At 38.5% G+C, this 17,419-nt stretch overlaps 1 protein-coding gene across 1 annotated transcript in view; it reads left to right on the forward strand.

The window, feature by feature from the left end:
• The window catches only part of snta1 (syntrophin, alpha 1), a 32,449-nt gene extending 16,455 nt beyond the window's left edge, over positions 1-15,994 (forward strand). The window contains exons 3-8 of the mRNA XM_005740008.1: positions 10,901-11,096; positions 11,374-11,563; positions 11,679-11,809; positions 12,207-12,403; positions 13,640-13,827; positions 14,179-15,994. Of these exons, the coding sequence (XP_005740065.1) occupies positions 10,901-11,096; positions 11,374-11,563; positions 11,679-11,809; positions 12,207-12,403; positions 13,640-13,827; positions 14,179-14,271 (995 nt within the window). The 3' untranslated portion in view covers positions 14,272-15,994. The remainder of the gene's footprint in view (positions 1-10,900; positions 11,097-11,373; positions 11,564-11,678; positions 11,810-12,206; positions 12,404-13,639; positions 13,828-14,178) is intronic.
• Positions 15,995-17,419: the final 1,425 nt, after the last annotated feature.

Below are 17,419 nucleotides of genomic sequence, written 5' to 3' on the forward strand. Positions count from 1 at the left end.
GTGTACCTCTGGTGCAAATTACTGACCTCTGTCATCATTTTAAGTGGGGGAACTTGCACAATCGGTGGCTGACTAAATACTTTTTTGCCCCACTGTATATTAAAATTTATGATGGAGAGTTCCCTTACATTATATGGCGAGTTTGTATTCCCGGTTTGTGCAATATGTGTCAATTGAAGAAGTGTATCCATATAATAATTTTATGGAGTAAACCTCACATGTTGAGTATTGTTGCTAATATTTGACCTTGTGGATTATAAAAGGCGGAAGCAAGAGATGGACTGCAGAGGTGGAGGAAGTCCTGACAACAAATTAAAATCCTGAATGTACAAAAATACGTTTATATCCGTCTTAATTCGTTCGAAGAACTAAATATACATCATTCAAAGTGATAAAAATCAAAATAGGACAGACTTCGAAGGGGAGTTCTGCGCGTGATCTACTAACAATGCGCTAATTTATGTACAGTACAAAGACGCAGTCATTTCATTTTAATAATAAGAAGCATTCTACCAAGAGCTGCGCAAATTAGCTGCTAAAAATAATCTGATGAGGGAATGTGAGGCATGTTCTAACAGAAATAATACATTGCAAGCCAAGGTTTCATGTATTTGTGCTTCTCTTTGAAAATAGTGTCACAATTCAGATAAATGAAAGAAAGCTGAAGGAGAATCAACATGTTTCTGATAAAAAAAGGCAAAACGTTCTCTTAGAAATTGTTCAGGACAGCGAGCGAGGTCCTGGAATGTGAGAATCAGGCAGAGCCCGGGATTTATCCAGAGCAGAGCTGCATTGCAAAACCTGTTACAAACAGTTTCACAATATAACCCTGAAATCTCTGAGGTAATACCTGTGTGTCTTTACACAGAGATACTTGTGTATCTGTGTGTAGCAAAACATTGTTTACAGTGTAATCTCAAGCTGTCCGTGTGTTAATGAATATACTCTGTGCCACATGTGGAACTGCATTCATCGTTGTTTGTTTTTCAGTCACATATTGTAGCATTCAGCTATTAACATGCTTACACGATGTCAGTAAAAGCTGTGTTTTAACAGACATACGAGACGTTTCCTGTTAACAGATCAATTTGGTTCATAACTGATCCAACACCAGAGACAAATTAAAACAAAGTGCAAACCACTGTGCTCACTCCTCCCTCCCTCTGATGCTACACATTAAGTTAAGTTCATTTGAGCAGTTACCTTTTACTGGGTTTCTGGAGTACTGTGCATATAACCTCAAGATAAAACATTTTCTCTCGCTGAAATGTGACTATTCAGTTTAACCCTTACAATACATTTCCGAGGAGTAATATGGGTCCTTAACATAGGCTTGTATTGTATGATTTGGCAACACTTCAGATCACACCATGCACACAGAAATTCCTGTGTGTTGCAAACACTGTTTCATTTTATTTAAAGAGTGAATGAAGGTTCTTATTCTATATCTGTGAATTTAAATGCATATATTTTTCTAATACTTTTTTTAAAATCAAATTAAAAATTAGTGTAAGCATGCAATATATTGTGTATTTGGCTCAATGATAAACATCCAATATATGATTGGTTCTTGTACTAGCATTCACAATAACATTGTGTATTTTCGACTAGAGTCTTTCCTTCTGCGATTTCCTGCGTGTATGGAAATCAATAAATGCCACAACTGGTGCTTTACAAACAGCAGGGCCACAACTGATCAAACTGAGAGCATTTATACGGCACGCTACGTAGAAGATTTTTTGTTGACCTTTAACTGGGTTCCTGTTAAAGAGTATGTAATAGCCACTCTAGCTCTGGTTTTGTAAGTAGTCGCTTCTTTGGCTACAAACTGAATAATGCGGACCAGACTGAGTTACATTTTGCTTTGAGGGCTAAAATCATATTTCATATCTACAAATCAAGCTCTTCAAGGACATGTGTGAATATAGCCCCTCAAAGGGAGATACATACCATATAGTCTTTTTAAGCAAGGCCAGCAGAGATATATATTCTTGCTCTATCTTACTGTATTGATTTAAGTAGGGTTAGGCGAGTGATTTATGGAACATAATGACTGTGGAGAGTAAAGTTTTAAGCTTCTCATTGGGACACAGCATGCTGCTGGCTAAGATTATTCATTCCTTGTCTGAAAAAGTTTCTGTACAAGTTGAGATTCTGTTACTGAAGCAGCATATGTCTTAGCCCTCTTATCTATTCACACATGATATAATCTGTAAATAGACTGTACTTTCACATGAGTTAGCACTCACGCATGATTCTTTTCCCTTTCCCTGATCCAGAGATTGACCTGTGTGTTTTTTAGGACATGCTAGAAAGGTAGTGAGGGAGGCAGGTGAGATTTTCTTAATTAACACGTCCCGACTGCAAATTCTCAGGTGGTCGTGGCTGAGCTGTGTCAGTCCAGTCAGCAAAGCGATCGTCTGTATTTCTGTGTTTTAGGTAATGTATTCATCTGGTGGGTGGCAGCAGATCCAGGATGGTCCCGTTGTTCGGAATGATCAGTTTTGTTCCTTCATCTGGAACGTGTGTCCCTAAAACTACTTCTCTCCTAACTGGAGAATAATTTATGGTTCTATATTGATAAAGATAGATGAAGATAAAGATTTCTGATAATTCCAGTTCTCTTTCTAAGGGGTACAACTGACAGCATATATGGGCAACCTTTGTTCAATGCAGACTATTACTTTCATAAAAAAAATAAATTATTAAACTTAACAGTATTGCAGTAAATTGCAGGATTTTCTCACTGAAACAACTGAAAGTAAAGTGCTGTGGTAATGGAAAGAACTACAAATAATTAACTGAAAGCGAGTTGCTGTACACACACGAGAAAACTGAAAATTGGCTGATTTCAGTCCCTGGTTTGTTGATTGGTGCATCATTACTCAAAGTGAATCTTTGGAATTGAAGCTATAATCACCCAAATAGTGTCAGAACTGAGTGTGTGTGTGTGTGTGTTTTCTATGAATGTATATAGTTTGTAACACTGATGTGTTCTTAAGGTCTGTATTCAGCAAACAGACTGGTTTCTTATGCCAGTATAATTATTACTGTGATCATGATTCCTTTCCTTTTAACCTGGCTAATACACAGCTGTTAGATTTTACTAGGACACGAGAAGGTGGGTTTGCTGTTGATTATTATTTGACACTTTCTGAAGAATAAATTGCACCTATCTAGTCCCCCAAATCTTTAAATGCTTACGTGGCACATGCATTAAATATGATAATGTGATGTCACAATAACTTTTCTTTCGTCCTGCTTCTGTTCTTAGTAGTTATGTATTGTAAAAGTGACAAAGAATTTTAGTACAGAAATATAAATGCTAATTCAGCATCGCTAAGATGACTCCGCTAAGACTGCTTTATGAAATGCAAATAAATATAAACGACCCTTCTCAGTGCTGCAAACTTGCTGCCACTGTCCATTATTATATTACTCTCTTGCAGCGAGTGTTAGAAATGGCTGAGGAGTCTAACAGACTGGATGCGATCAGACATCAGTAGTAGTGTAGTTCTGTGGTAATGTGTGGTGTTATGTGGATTGTTCTGAATCTCTGTGAGTAACCCTGCCATGAAACCTCTAACGCTGTGGACACAAAGCTTGGGTCCTTTTTCCTTCAGAGCTGCTGGCCCGTAAGGACATTGTGCTTACACTCAGCAAGGGAATGGATTAACCAGTTAAATAACATAGCTTTATTAAATCACAAATCTCCAACAGGCCCTTTCTCCCTCAGTGTCATCAAGTTTACTTAACAAGCCCTCTCTGAACCCTCTGCCCCGATTCTAGGCCCCTGTTAAATTGGTGGCCCACTCTTTGTGTCAGTCTCTTACTTCACTACAGGTTTAAATTCCACTGAACTGTCTCACAGCATCGTGCCCCATTGCCATGGTGGGGATGGAGTGGGAGATACTTACTTTTATTATTCACAATAAATGTGTTTTTGTAATCGTTGGAAGCTAAAATTGCACATTTGAGGTGGAAAAATAGTTTGTGTATACTTTATAAATCGATGAGTCTTTTGCCTTTTAGGCAGCAATCATAAGCAAAAGAAAAGTGAACATTTGCCACCAAGCATCCCTTCTACTCCGTTCTTGTGTTCTGCCAGATCCAGTTCAAGTTTCCTCCACTTTCACTTTGTTGAATTAGGATAATTAACTCTCCTGACACACTATGCAAAGTAATCAAATCTCTTTGGCAGCATGTGAGTTCATTTAAAAGTTTCACTGTGTTCTGCTTTCTCTCTCTCTCTCTCTCTCTCTCTCTCTCTCTCACTTATGTCATACCTAACACCTCCCAAAGTTGGCATGTATCCATGATTTTAATGAAATGGGCTATAATGACAGACCTATCTAAATCATATAGACCCAGGTAATTGCCCAGAAGGAGATGCACATTAATCAGTGATAGAATAGGGACACATACAGTAAAGCTGGCATTTAACAGCCCACAAAATTAGGGATCAATAAGAAAAGGCTCTGACGAGAGTGTTTTTCCTCTTCCTTGTATGTGTACCATACGCCTCAAAATGTTCACAAACCCCACTTGTGGTTTTGGTATATCGAAGCCTAATCCTGATCATTAACTTTTTTTAGACTGATTTTGATTAGTAACGAGTATTTATTTTAAAGGAGTTCCTATTGTGCTCACTTCCAGCACAATCACTTCTGCAATTGCATAATTTGCAGTTGTCTTAAAGCATTCCCTTGTGAAACTAGACATTTTAGCTCCTGTCTTTTTTAGCTTCCCTGTCCCTGTAGACCATCCATACATCCATCCATCCATCTTCTTTCACTTATTCAGTTCTGTGTTGTGGTTAAATTCAAAAACAACAAAACAAACCTATAAACCTATTAAAAAACAAAGTTTCACATACCAAGCATGAACATCACCATTGACGTATTTGTTAGATTAAGCCTTTATTTACAAGCACAGAACAATGTTTGTGTGTAAAATGTCAACCAAACTTCAATACATCTACTGAAAGTTTGAAAGAAATATATGTATATATATATATATAACATAACATATCTGACTTTTAACCATACCTGTGTTCTATGATGAAATTTAGTCACAAGCCATTCAGCCTGATTATCAATAGTGGTCAATCAATCAGTTGTTCTGTCTCTGCAGCAGTGGTGACTGTTTAGCATTAGTCCAGCCCAGAATCTTGCTGTTTACAAGTTTAAGAGAAGTGCTGAAAAAAAACAAACGTGTTTTCTTTTCCATTGGGAAATAAAAGCAAACTTCACACATGAAAAGGTGATGTTTGAACACAGAATGAAACCATTACATAGTGACAGAACATGAAATGGACCGAAATGAGCTCATAATGTATCTGTAACATTTTCCTTTTTGCAGTCTTGAGTTTTTGCTAAATCTTTCATTTGTTTGATGTCCACTTTCATCGTCTCTTGAATAGTCCACATCTTACATTTTGCGAAACATGAACTCCACATTTTTGTATAATTGATTATTGCAAACCTGTTTTTTTCTTCTTCTTTTTTTTGTTTTGCCTCAATTGACCTCTATGTACTGAACATGTTTCACTTTTTTTATACAGTAATTTATGACGTTGTTTTCACCCATAACATTGTTCCCCTGAGGTGTAACATTGGGACATTCTTTGCTTGACATAGTTTACAGAGGCAACAACATGCTTCTGAGGTCAGCAACTCCCCAGTCACATTCCAGCTGCTCCCACAGTAACCAGTGGCAAGCGGACGAAGGGCTGGTATTTAGCTTTAGTGCATTGTTTGGTCCAGTTTCAGTTTATAAGTGCCAAGTCTGAAAACATGTCAGCTCATGCCTAACTTCTTAAGCTGCTGGCCTCCTGATATGCTCCTCCTGGGTATGGATGGCTTCAGACAAGGATTAGCAGTGATGGGTTAATGATATATGTGATGGTTTCTGTGTATATTAGGTAATCAGCATAATAATGAGGTCTGGCTGTTTAGAGTTCGAACAAGTTGAAGTGTTATTTGGCAGTTTGTAATGTCCAAGTTACGGTTAAGCAAACTGTGCTGGAACTCAGCTGACTGAAAGTGTCTGGCTAGGAGTTGTTAGGTTCAATGTAAAAGTGACGAGTTTACCATGAAAAGCTTAGTGGCAGATCCTGCAGAAGAAGCAAAGAACCTCCTCACATGCGCACACTTACTCCCACACATAACTCTCTCTCACACAGACACGCACACACTACAAAAGTAGTTTCACTGGCTGCCAGATAAGCTAAAGTAATAACAGTGCCATCTCAGCTAATTTTAGCCCTGTATTGAATGAGCCGCCACTGGTATTCATGGCAACATTTCTGGCTGAGCTAAGCTGTATATTCGCTCTCCCTGTATTGCCTGTCTCGCTCGTTCATATTCTCCTTTCTTGCTCCCAATCTTCATTTTTCCTGCTGCCTTTCTCTTTTCTATGTCGTTCGTTCCATTTTACACCCCTTTCAGTTCTCCATCTTTCTTATCGTCTCACCTCTCTTTTTAATACGGCACTATGTTTAAAAGCTATCACATCGAGATTGTTATTTGGGGAGATTATAAAAGCCTCTTTACAGAAGTAAACATCTCTATAGTTGCTGCTTTCTCCCAACCTATTCTGCTGTGCAGTTTGTGCAGCACCAGAGACATAATCTCACCCTTACATAATAAAGAGTAATGCCCACCGAGAATAGAAATATGTTTATGTGCTAGATATTAGCACCTCTAGCCACGACTATGTTCGCTCTCCTTATATTCTCTTAAAGTGTTTTTGAAGAATCTGTTGTTATTGAAATTGTGCTTTTTGTGTAACCGAGGCCTTCTTATTAGACAGATGTCACTGAAGTGTCATTTGGCTGCACTATACTGGCATCCACAGACCATGTAGTCCATGTAAAGCAGTATTAGATATGTGCTCTGAGTTTGTCACACGATAGAAATGGGCGCTATCAACCACATTGCCAAATTTGAATTAAAAAAGCCAGTAAGTATATAAAATCAGGGTTGAGAAACTTTAGCAGCTTTCTTAGCATGGAAATGTTTTCTGTTGTTGTGGTCGCTTATTGACAGCTCACATTTCACATCAGTTCAAATGGTCTGCTGAAGCAGGCAAACACTCTTTTAACCAGTTTACATGAGTTTGGGAGGAAATTACTACCCACTCTGTATATGGAATATTTTTGTCACTTGGTGGTTCTTTGTTTTTGTAATAAGTTTGAAACCCTTCTTAAAAGCTACACACTTATGAGGCTCGAAGATTCAGTAATTATGTTACATTGCAAGGCAATATAAAATTCTGCTGAAAAATACTAAGTATAGGCAATTTTTACATTTATTAATCTCTGAAGTCAGCATACTTTGCTGACTTCAGAGCAGTAGGTGTTTGGATGAAGTCTGGAGAGCTAAGATAGGAGAAATGATGGGATAATAAAACACAGGCGATGCTAAAAACAGACAGGAATAGCTATGAGAGATTTTAAGGTAAAATAGGAAGTGAAAAAACACTGGTTGTAACCAACCCGTAAACCAAAAAATGTTGTGTGAGTTCCATAAAATGCATTTGCTGAAGTAGCCGGTTGAACTACTGAGATTTTCTTACACAACTATCTCTGAGGTTTACAAAGGATGGCACTATTAAGTATTAAAAAAACTCGCTACTACATGTGTACCCAGGTGCAAGTGTGTGAAAACGTTTTTGTGTCAATTTTGTGTCTGAGTCACAAATGTGTATTCAAGGAAACTCTCCATGCAGACTGCTGAGAGAAAATTTGTACTCCTTAATCTTAATCTTTTAAGATTTTTGCAGCAAATCTTTAACAAAATTTCAAAGGAATTGACTTCATCTCTGTAGAGAGAGAAAAGGGAAACATCGCAGACAGGTTTTAGATCCAAAACATTACTATTGATCCACACTGCTTTTGAAAAGTATGGAAAATTAGTTTGCAAACAAAGAGGTGCAGAGAAAATTATTCCGAGAATTATTCAGAATTTAGGTCATGCCCTTTCCTGGAGCATTTTAAGACTTCTTCACACATGCACTGTAATCCCTAAATGCTCATAGCAGCACGTCTGAAAAAGAACCTTAGTCATGTTTTACATAAATGTTGCTCATGCAGTTTTCTTGCTTCATACTATGTGACAGTTTGACAATATTCTGCACACTACTCACGTTTGGATACTTGCAGTTACTTTAAAAGCACACAGTTGTAGCAATGTAGCAATTTTCCATAAGAGTGAAAATTTGTCAACATTCCCTAAATTGGCAAATAAAACGTGCACTGTTAGAGAGTTGATGCTTGGAAGCTAAATAAGTGGAAGGCTGTGTGTATCTGGCAGGATCTCTATTTTGGGAAAAGTAAAAGCCTCCTCTCTCGTTCCTGCTGTCCTGTGCTATGACTCTTCTGCTTGCCCTCTGGCTACATGCCTCTTGTACAGAGCACTTCACACTTCCCATGTGAAACCAAAGCTTTGCCTTAAACCTACTGCTTTGCCACGTCCTCTGGGCTATTTTTACTCCAGCAGTGGCTACTGCTGTTAAAGCCATACACAGCCTTTTGGACTGCAGCAGAGGACTCCATCTGTGGTGGTGTGTTTAGGTATCTGAGCTTGGGTGTGTGAGTGGTAAAACTGCGTTTAAAAAGATATGTGTACAGAATAAGATACAGTAACAATTTCATAACACTTCAATTCAATTCAATTTTATTTATATAGCGCCAAATCACAACAAAAGTCGCCTCAAGGCGCTTCATAGATACAGAGAAAAACCCAACAATCATATGACCCCCTATGAGCAAGCACTTTGGCGACAGTGGGAAGGAAAAACTCCCTTTTAACAGGAAGAAACACCCAGCAACACCAGGCTCAGGGAGGGGCTGCTGCGACCGGTTGGGGTGAGAGAAAGAAAACAGGATAATTATATCCACCAAAAATTATGGGCACCCCCATAGCCTTGGGTTTAAGATGCTGACCATGAGCCACAGCTTCTTTCTTCAAATTTAAACTGGGAACTTCCCCCTCAGATGTACCTCTGACACTGACATTGGCTATTAGGAGACAAATCTGTCTTTAACTTACGGGACAGCATAAAGATCTCATAAATATGTTTTTAGCACACTTCTGAACATGGGTGGATAGATGGATGGATGTGTGTTTTTGCACTTCTTAACCTCCCGTTGTATTAATGTGAAAGTCCTGACACTATTGTGTCAGTCATGCACCATACAGAACTGGAAGTCCTTATGACGAAGCACCTCGGGCCGTGTTTTTCTAACTTCTTAGGCATTTGCAAGAAAGAACTCCACAACATATGGTGTCAGAATTGTGATGGCTTGTCGGAAGAAGAAAACTGGCCTTCCAGTGCAATGAACAGAACTGCATTCCCAGCACATATGGTCAGATGAATGCTAATCAGCTTTCAACACTGTGAAAGCCTACCTGTTTTCTTCCCCTGTCCCCAAGAGTCCAGACTTCAGTAGAAGTAGTACAGGTTGACACATCTGTAGTCAACCTTGGAGCGCTCCTGGCCCGGGGAGACGTCTCTCTTTCAAACAATGTTGCATCAATAAACCTTTAATAGATTTTCAAGTTTTATGCGCTGCATAAGCTTCTCCGTCTAACTCATGTCTCTGTTTTTCTTGATCCCTGAGAATATCTTTGTTATTTACAAGGATTTCCTGTGCCTTTACATCCATCAGTTGACAGGGTTTCTTAGCTAGACTTTGATCAGTAGTTTACCATTGTATTTCTTGCTGTGCTTTACTCTTTCCTCAAACATTGTGGTTTGGAAACTCAACCATATGACCAGTAACAGAGTGCTTCACAATCAGTTTAGCCAGTCCTAACTGTTAATGGGTCGGGGTTACTGATCTATATATATCAAAAGCCTTATTCATCAAAGTAAGCTGTTGGATACTGCTGTTGAATCCTCGGTCACACTGATAGTTCGGTGATGTCATCATGTTTCACGATGTTTCACCTCCATGTGGTCCTTCAAACCACAAAAAGATAGTCATCTTGAAAACACACGCTTAGACACACAAAGACACACATGTATATTCACACCAGTGTCATGGTGCACTTATAGACTCTTCCATTTACTGAACTTTCAAATTATTTTTACTGTTGTTATTATTGTTGTTAGAGAGGGTAGAGCAGTGGACAGCTCTCTGGGTAGAATCCAAAGACATCTGTTGCTAAAAAGCTGGCTGCAGGTGTGAATGTGAAGTTACTTGTAAATGGTTTTCTGTGTATATGTGTCGGCCCTGTGATGACGACCTGTCCAGAGTATATCTCACCTTCAATAGGCTCTGGTCCTTCATGACCCTGAGATGGATGGAATGTATATTTTGTTTTCTGTTTTTCATCTTTATTTTCTGTTGCGTTTTTCTAAATAGTCCCACATTTTGGACCTTGGCAAGCTTATAAATACATTACTTTTTCAAGTGCACCTAGGTTTTTCCAGGGCTTAACAAGCTTTTGAGGAAATAACAGGTAAACTGATATTGGCACTAAGAATGCCACTGTTAGTAGCACAAACAGAGACGCCGTAACGGTCACTACTGATAATCCTTGTGCTGGAGCACCAGAATGACATGTGACACACGAGTGAGATATGAGTGTCAGATTACATCTTCTCTATGGCACCAGTGGCTGCTAAAGACATGCCAGAATCAACTACCTACAACAGAAATGCAACATAAACATCATAGGCTCTGTATGGGAGAACTTTTGTGACATAGAGCTCTTTGTACTGTGCGTTGATTTCTGCACCACTTTGAAGCAGTTCTTAAGTGTTACAGCTTTCAACTCATCTCCAAACCTGGAGGCTTCATTTTTACATTTTTTCTCTCTTTCTCTTCTCTGTCCTCTTTTACTTCTTCTGCCTTTTCTCTTATCTCCCACACCCTCCCACTCTGCTTCAGTGAAGTACATCAAGGAGATGTCTGCCTTCTTTAAAAGCTCTGGGTCCCCTGGAGCAGGTCTCCCGTGGGATTCTCCCCCTTCCACACCTCAAAGGGGCACTGAGCTCTCCCCTGCTGAGGTGAAGGAGCCCCGGAGCATCCCGCTGAAGATGTGCCAGGTGTCACGAAAACAGTGCCCTCCAGACACAGAAAACAGGTATTACATGTTAAAGCTTCAGCGATTTATGTAATATTTCATACAGTTTATGCATTTGGATAAAAAATATCTGACACATGAAAATGATATGGCTTTGTAAAAGGGACTTCTTCTTGTGTCTTTTTCACATTCTCTATGTTAAAATCTGAAACTTCCTCTTCACCCTTAAGCTTTAGTCACTTTGCCATGTCTTTTTAATTCCTCTAACAGCTTTTCCCCACCTCTTTTATGTTTTTCTTCTGGCATCATTCTCTTTTTCTGTCATCTCATTTGCCAGGTATTTTGAGGTGATTTCATCCAACAAAAAGAACTCTGTGTTCCTGAGGGCAAAAGACCCTGCCATGGCCCAATCCTGGTACAATGCCATCCAGGCTGGTGCTGCCAGCCTTTTACCACGAGTGAAGGAGGAGATGAGGAGCATGCAGCCTGGCATGGAAGTCAAACATCTGGGCTGGATTACAGAGCAGGTATGGAAGAATGCTTTGGTATAAGATAAATAGTCCATAAATGGCTGTGCACGTGTGTGTGTCTCTATGTTACACCTTGTTACAACTTTTAATTCAGAAATTTCAACGTGCGCAGGTATCTCAGGGTCCAGAGAAACCCGTACTGGCTGTGCTGACTGACAAGGACCTGCTCTTGTATCCCTCGTGCCCTGAAAGCAAAGAGAGCCTCAACAATCCGACAAAGAGCCACCCGCTCATCACCACCAGGTTTCCACCCTTACAGCACACGCTACATAACATGACACTTGTGCTTTCGCTCTCTTTCTTATATCAACGCATTCACATAACGACGGAGTCTCAGAAGCCCCACCCTGTTCGGCTCAGGCCTTCCTCTGGCTTGATTTAGCCCAGAGAACACATGCTCACTCTTTCCATAGCTGGACTGTTGGACGTTTTGCCAAATAACATCATATTCATGTGGAAACAGAACCTATGAGTCATGGGTTTTTCCTCTGTTTTTTCTCTCCTCTGTAGCCCTGTAGCAGTTTGTCTGCAACATCATTTGCTCTTATGGCCACATTATTTTCTATAAGTCTTCATTGTCATCTTTCTCATACACTTTTTTTCCCCACTCTTTCACCTACCCCACACCCTCCTTTCTCAGACTGGTCCACTCTGGTCCAGGAAAAAGCTCTCCAGTCTTGGATTCTGAGCTGTCATTTGGCCTACGTTCAGGCACAAAGCAAGGCGTGGAGACACATGTTTTTAGGGTGGATTCTGCTAAGGAGCTGTCGACCTGGACTCATCTGCTGGTGGAGGGTTGCCACAATGCTGCTGAGCTTACCAAGGAGGTCACCACGGGTACAGAGATAGAAAAGATTCTTCAGTTTTTGCTTCATTTACAGTTCTTTTACGAATAAATCTGAAATTCAGATGTATTAAGAGAAAAGCCCACTACATGTTAAATACCAAATGGTGATGTCAGTTCTATACTAGAGTACACATGAATTATGTAATTCAGTTAGCAGCGTCTGTATGCTGTAAGTTAGGGTAAGAGTTTTTTGGTTTTGAGTCCCCCCCCCCATTACTATCAGAAACACTGGTTTGTAATCATTGTTAACCTGAACTAAACAATATTTTAAGAAGAATTTACCTGTAATGGCAGGTAACATTTCCGTATCCGAACCGATTTTCAGAAATAAGCAAGGTTTTGTTAGAGGTAGAAGCTGAAGAGGAATAAAGATGGAGCCCCCCTTCTGAAAGTCAAAATACTATCCAACTAGCAGTACAACATGACTTTTTTTCAGGGACTGATTCAGACATTTGAATCGTGTCTATAAATATACCTCAAATCTATTTCAACCAAACAATTCCTGCTTGGGCTTAAGACTTGGTTCTGTTCAACAGACACACACAAACATTCCAGTTTAAAACAGAGGCTGGTCTCACAAAGCAGGATTAGTGCGATTTATTGTTCTTTACACAGTGATCTGCACGCTGTACCCCTTTGTAGAACGTCCCTAATCTTTGCACAATTCTTCTGGTTTCATTTTAATAAAAGATTTGGGTTTTTAGAAACCAAACTTTCTTGCAATGGATTTTTATAAGGAGCTTGAGGGAAGACAAAGCATTTTGTCGTATGTATTGTAGTATATAAAGTCTTAGCTCTTTGCTTACATCTAGACTGAGTAAAACCCCCTACAGCTTTACAGCTGGATTTACTGCTCAGAGTAGTCCTACTTTCTGAGACAAGTGCCATGCGGTGTAAAACCTTGCTGTGTAGTAAAGGTTTCACATTGCCCTCTGCTGGTGGAATAAAACGATGCAAAAACTTTCCAGTATAAACTAAAAATGGTTCTTTTAATTCCAATATGTGAAACTAATTCTAACTTTCTTTTACTAAACTAAAATTTGGAACAATTTTGTTTTCTTACAGCAAAAACTATTTAAACTGCATCTCTGTCTTTTCAGTGTCACATTTAGTAAAGTGCCTTCTGTAGCCCTGTATCAATACTGAATGATACTACTAATGAAATCACAAATAAATCATTGCTTGACCTTTACGCCACATAAGCACTGTTTTTTCTGCTTTGGCAGTCTGCAGTTGGAATGGGAAAGAGTGCATGCTGGGAGTTCACATCGATGACGGTTTCACACTGTTCACCGAAGAAATGGGTGTCAGGAAGAATATTCTCCTCCAGCAGCCTTTTGAGCGCCTCAGAATGTCCTCAGACGACGGCGTTCGGATGATGTTCCTTGATTTTGGAGGTCCCGAGGCTGAGATAGTAAGTTTTCCCCTGTTTTCTGTTCAATTTTGACTTGAAGTGAAATATGTGACATTTCAGGGCAATAATGCATCAGTAAAATCATTAGCACCATTACTCTGAGTGGTGAGTGCTCACTTCTACCTAAGCTTGTGTGTTAGCCATCTCTTTGACATTTAAGAAAAAAACATTACATGCTCCCTCTCAGACAGTTACAAATCATATTTCACTCTGTAAGTTATTCAGATAATTCCGATTCAGATGGGTTGACCTGCTTGTTATGCATTTATAGAAATGTTTAAAAAAGCAAAATGATATGGATTTCCTTCATTTAATCATGTTTCTTTTTTACATATCTGTATCTTCTTACAGCAACTGGACCTGCATTGTTGCCCTAAGACCTTAGTCTTCATAATCCACTCTTTCCTGTCTGCTAAGGTCAAGCGACTTGGTCTCTTGGCATGATAAAGGCCGGAACGTCACAATAGGAATATTCAATAAAATTTATGGTACAGCCTGGGAACTCTGAAACTCCAGACGATGGGAGGCTTGGGAATAATGCTGACAAGCCTTCCTAAGCCTCTAAAAATCATCTTTGGTCAGGCATCTCCTGATCCTTCTATGGAATGAACTGCAGCAATGCAACGATGGTTGTTTGTTGAACTTGTATTTGTAAGGTAAAACGTTGGTGCAAGTCAGTAGCCACTTAAGGGAGCTTGCATCTGTCAAATCTGTCACAGTATGTCATGACACTTTGTGATGACAAACTGTACGAGTACGACTGCCTGTATCTTAATGTTTCTAAGCTTAAAGCCCCAGACATTAGTTTTTTGTCATCACATTGTTTATCTTTATTTCATAAGTCAAGATGGGCCTTTGTCTTGAGAATCTTTTCATCTTTCAATCTTTGCTTTATGTGCTGTGAACAAAATCATTTTGTTGTGAATAACAAAAGTTATTTCACAAAAGTCCTGATTGATGTTGGACAAACATTTTCATAAAGGCAGCTCGAATGGAGTGACAGGATGTCACGGCTGATCGCTACATAATCAATAGTCTGTACTGAACAATGTACAGAATGGAGCTATTATGATATGCTGTTCATGTGGATTCTTGCCAATACCCTGAAATTTTTCATGCGTTTTAAGACGACCTCCAAAAGAAAAGTAAAATAGATTTTTCAGTCTAGCTGAAATACAACTTTCATTTCACCTTTTTCTACAAAAAGTAAAACCATATATTTAAAAATGCTATTTTTCTGTGTTTAAACCACAAAATATTCATACCAAATACAAACCTGCAGTGCTTAACAATTTTATTAGACCATCACCTGATGTAAGGTTTATGCCACAGCTTCCCTGAATTAACAGTTTTGATATTTACCAAAATCGTGTTTTATGCTTCCGTAATGGTTAATCCACCAATAAGTTCTCTAATCAAAATATTTATAATGCTACAATATCATATGTGTTATTCATGAATTTTCAAAGTTACTGTTCATAAAAAAGTTGAAAAAGTGCAAAAGCGCATTGTTATTTTTGATTAACATGCCAAATCACAGTTATTTACTTGGATTTCTCAACAGAAAAACAAAAATCTTAGTGGTTGAACGTTATGCTTGATAAACTTCTAATTTCTGAGAGAGGGTCAGTGTGCCAGCACAGATTTAGGTATTTGGTTTGTTTCTTGACTAATAATTAGCAATATAATTTTTAAACACATTTTTGACAGATATTTGTGTTTTCTTATTTTTATGACAGGTCGTGTAATAAATTTGCTAAGCAGTGTGTCTTAAGTATCAATGGCCTTAATCAGTCTTTTTTGTCAGTAACATAAACAATCTAATAAAAAAATTTCCTGTGTTTCACAGCACTGACAAAGGTTTTCATTATCATTTATAGATGACATACAGCCAGCTTAACTATACTTCTCTATGGATATGGAGTTTAACTCTTACTTTATGAGTTAATGTCTTTGTTAAGTACTGTATTCTTAATACAGAGGGCAAGTGCAGGCTTGGAAAGTTTTACCACGGTCTTTTCAATGTTTTTGTATTTTTTGGTTTAAGAACCTAAGAAAGTATATGGAACTGTTATGTTGGTCACTTTTGTGTTGTTATCTGTGCTGACTGGACATCTGCAATTTGGGGCCTTCTTTCTTCTTTGAACACTAAACAGACTTCTATTAACATATATATATATACATATATATATATATATATGTACACAACTAAAATTGTTTGCTTTCAAGAATAAAATGTATTGTATATTCTTATTTAAACAAATGTGTGCCTTCCAGGGTTGTTTGTATATAAACATGTAATAAACTTTAACTTTTATTGTTTACCTTGCTTGTGCTTGATTATTATACTATTACTACTATTATAATTCTCTAAAAACAAAAGAAATATTATCTACATTTATTATGTAAACTTGGTTAAAGCTGCACTAATTATCCATACATTAATAAATACATAGATTCATCAATTAGAGCACACGTTTCTTTATACTGGCCGGGGACCAAATAGCACACCACTTACTCAAAATTAGCAGAAGCTAATCCTAGCAAACGGTGGCTGTCTTTTTTTGTAAGTGTCAAAGTGGCCCTGCCCACTAAAGATGTATATTACCATAGGTAAGTTTAACCCATAGACTTTGAGATGAGCATTTTCTTGGTTGCAAAAAAAACCCTAAGATGGCACAACAAGCGGTAAATCTGATGGTGGAACCTAATATGCTCATTGGCTAAGCACTTTCCAAGCACAAGTCAACAGTCAGAGAGCATACCACAGAGATAATGCTTCATTTGGAAACATGGTATGAAGGGCATCAGAAAGGATGTTAATGGGCTTTTTACAGAGCTTAAAACAGAGGCAGTTTTCCCATAGAAGTCATTTTGTTGCCATCGACAGGCCGTCAGATAGAATGCTCATTTGAAGCATGGTTTGTTTGGTTACTGTTTTTTGTGTAAGAAAAAAAAAAGTTGATTTTTTTGGAGTGTAAACATGTTTCATTAACGTGTAAAGACATGTAATTAGCATGTCTCTTTAAAATTGAAGTATGGGCTCTATCCGGCATGTTGAGCAAGCCTCAAGCAGACGTTCAAGCAAGTGCAGTTAAGGATACTTTAATGTGAATTTCATTTTTCAGCTTATGACAAATTCTTAACTCTTTTCAGCCTTTCCAGGAGAACATTTGTTTTAGGTAATACCACTATTTTTCTTTTTTTTTCTTTTTTTATTGTATTCAAATTTGTAGACAGGACTATTGACAAAAGCTTAGCAAGTAAAGCAAATCAAAAAGCATATAAAATGTGGCTTTATATGCTTTTTGGAGAAGAGGACAACGCAGAGGAAACCGAGCTAAAGTACTGTAAATACTGGCCTCATGTCCATCAAGTATCCAGCAGCTTGACTCTTAATGGCTTGGCTGGATGTGTAAATAAGTTAGTTGATGGCCAAAACAACCATGTGAGGTTAATGTGTCTACATTGTGACCCACATCATCTCTCTAAATCCCTCTTAAGCCAGACTCCTTTTAGTCAGCCCCAAATCACTTGATATATTCAGCTGCGTGTTTTATATCTCATGGTCTTTAACGAGCCGTTCCACCGA

Source organism: Pundamilia nyererei, unplaced genomic scaffold (assembly GCF_000239375.1).
Source record: "Pundamilia nyererei isolate P.nyererei 1_Seehausen unplaced genomic scaffold, PunNye1.0 scaffold00096, whole genome shotgun sequence".
NCBI classification, from domain to species: Eukaryota; Metazoa; Chordata; class Actinopteri; order Cichliformes; family Cichlidae; genus Pundamilia; species Pundamilia nyererei.